General features: G+C 66.9%; 1 protein-coding gene across 1 annotated transcript in view; it reads left to right on the top strand.

Moving 5' to 3' along the window:
- Positions 1-577, top strand: part of BARHL2 (BarH like homeobox 2) — a gene marked incomplete at its 5' end in the record, with an annotated part of 2,239 nt that extends 1,662 nt beyond the window's left edge. The window contains one exon of the mRNA XM_017729592.1: positions 4-577. Within this exon, the coding sequence (XP_017585081.1) occupies positions 4-233 (230 nt within the window). The remainder of the gene's footprint in view (positions 1-3) is intronic.
- Between the last annotated feature and the right edge of the window lie 48 nt (positions 578-625).

The raw sequence follows: 625 nt of genomic DNA on the forward strand, positions 1-625 counted from the left end.
CAGGGACAAAGGAGGAGGGCGATCGGGAGATCAGCAGCAGCCGGGACAGCCCGCCGGTGCGGGCCAAGAAGCCTCGAAAGGCACGGACGGCCTTTTCCGACCATCAGCTCAACCAGCTGGAGCGCAGCTTCGAGCGGCAGAAGTACCTGAGCGTGCAGGACCGCATGGACTTGGCCGCCGCCCTCAATCTCACCGACACGCAGGTCAAAACCTGGTACCAGAACCGGAGGTAAGGCGGGCCCCGGCAGGGCGGTGGCCCAGGGTCTCCCCGGAGAGCCGGGGGGCGGGCTTGCGCCGCTGGGTTCCTGCCCGTGGGAGCCCGGGGTGGTGCGGGGAGCTCCCGACTGCTGCCCCGCGCCCTCCCCGGCGGTGGGCTGGGAGGTCCGGCCCCTGTCAACGCTGCCGTAATTTTCTGTCTCATTACATACGGTTGCAGCCACCCTAATTCTGTCGCAAACCATTAGCGTCAGTGCGTTGCGATCTAACCGTGTACCGCGGTTATTAATTTGGCCGGAGTCGCCGTATGCATGTGTCGGGGGGTGCGGGGCTCAGAGGGGAAATAGGGCAGAGCCGGGAGGATCGCATCGTGTGCGGGTCCACGGGGCCAGTGCGCCCCGTCGGGGCC

The sequence above is a fragment of the Corvus brachyrhynchos genome, unplaced genomic scaffold (genome assembly GCF_000691975.1).
Source record: "Corvus brachyrhynchos isolate BGI_N302 unplaced genomic scaffold, ASM69197v1 scaffold101, whole genome shotgun sequence".
Classification (NCBI taxonomy): domain Eukaryota; kingdom Metazoa; phylum Chordata; class Aves; order Passeriformes; family Corvidae; genus Corvus; species Corvus brachyrhynchos.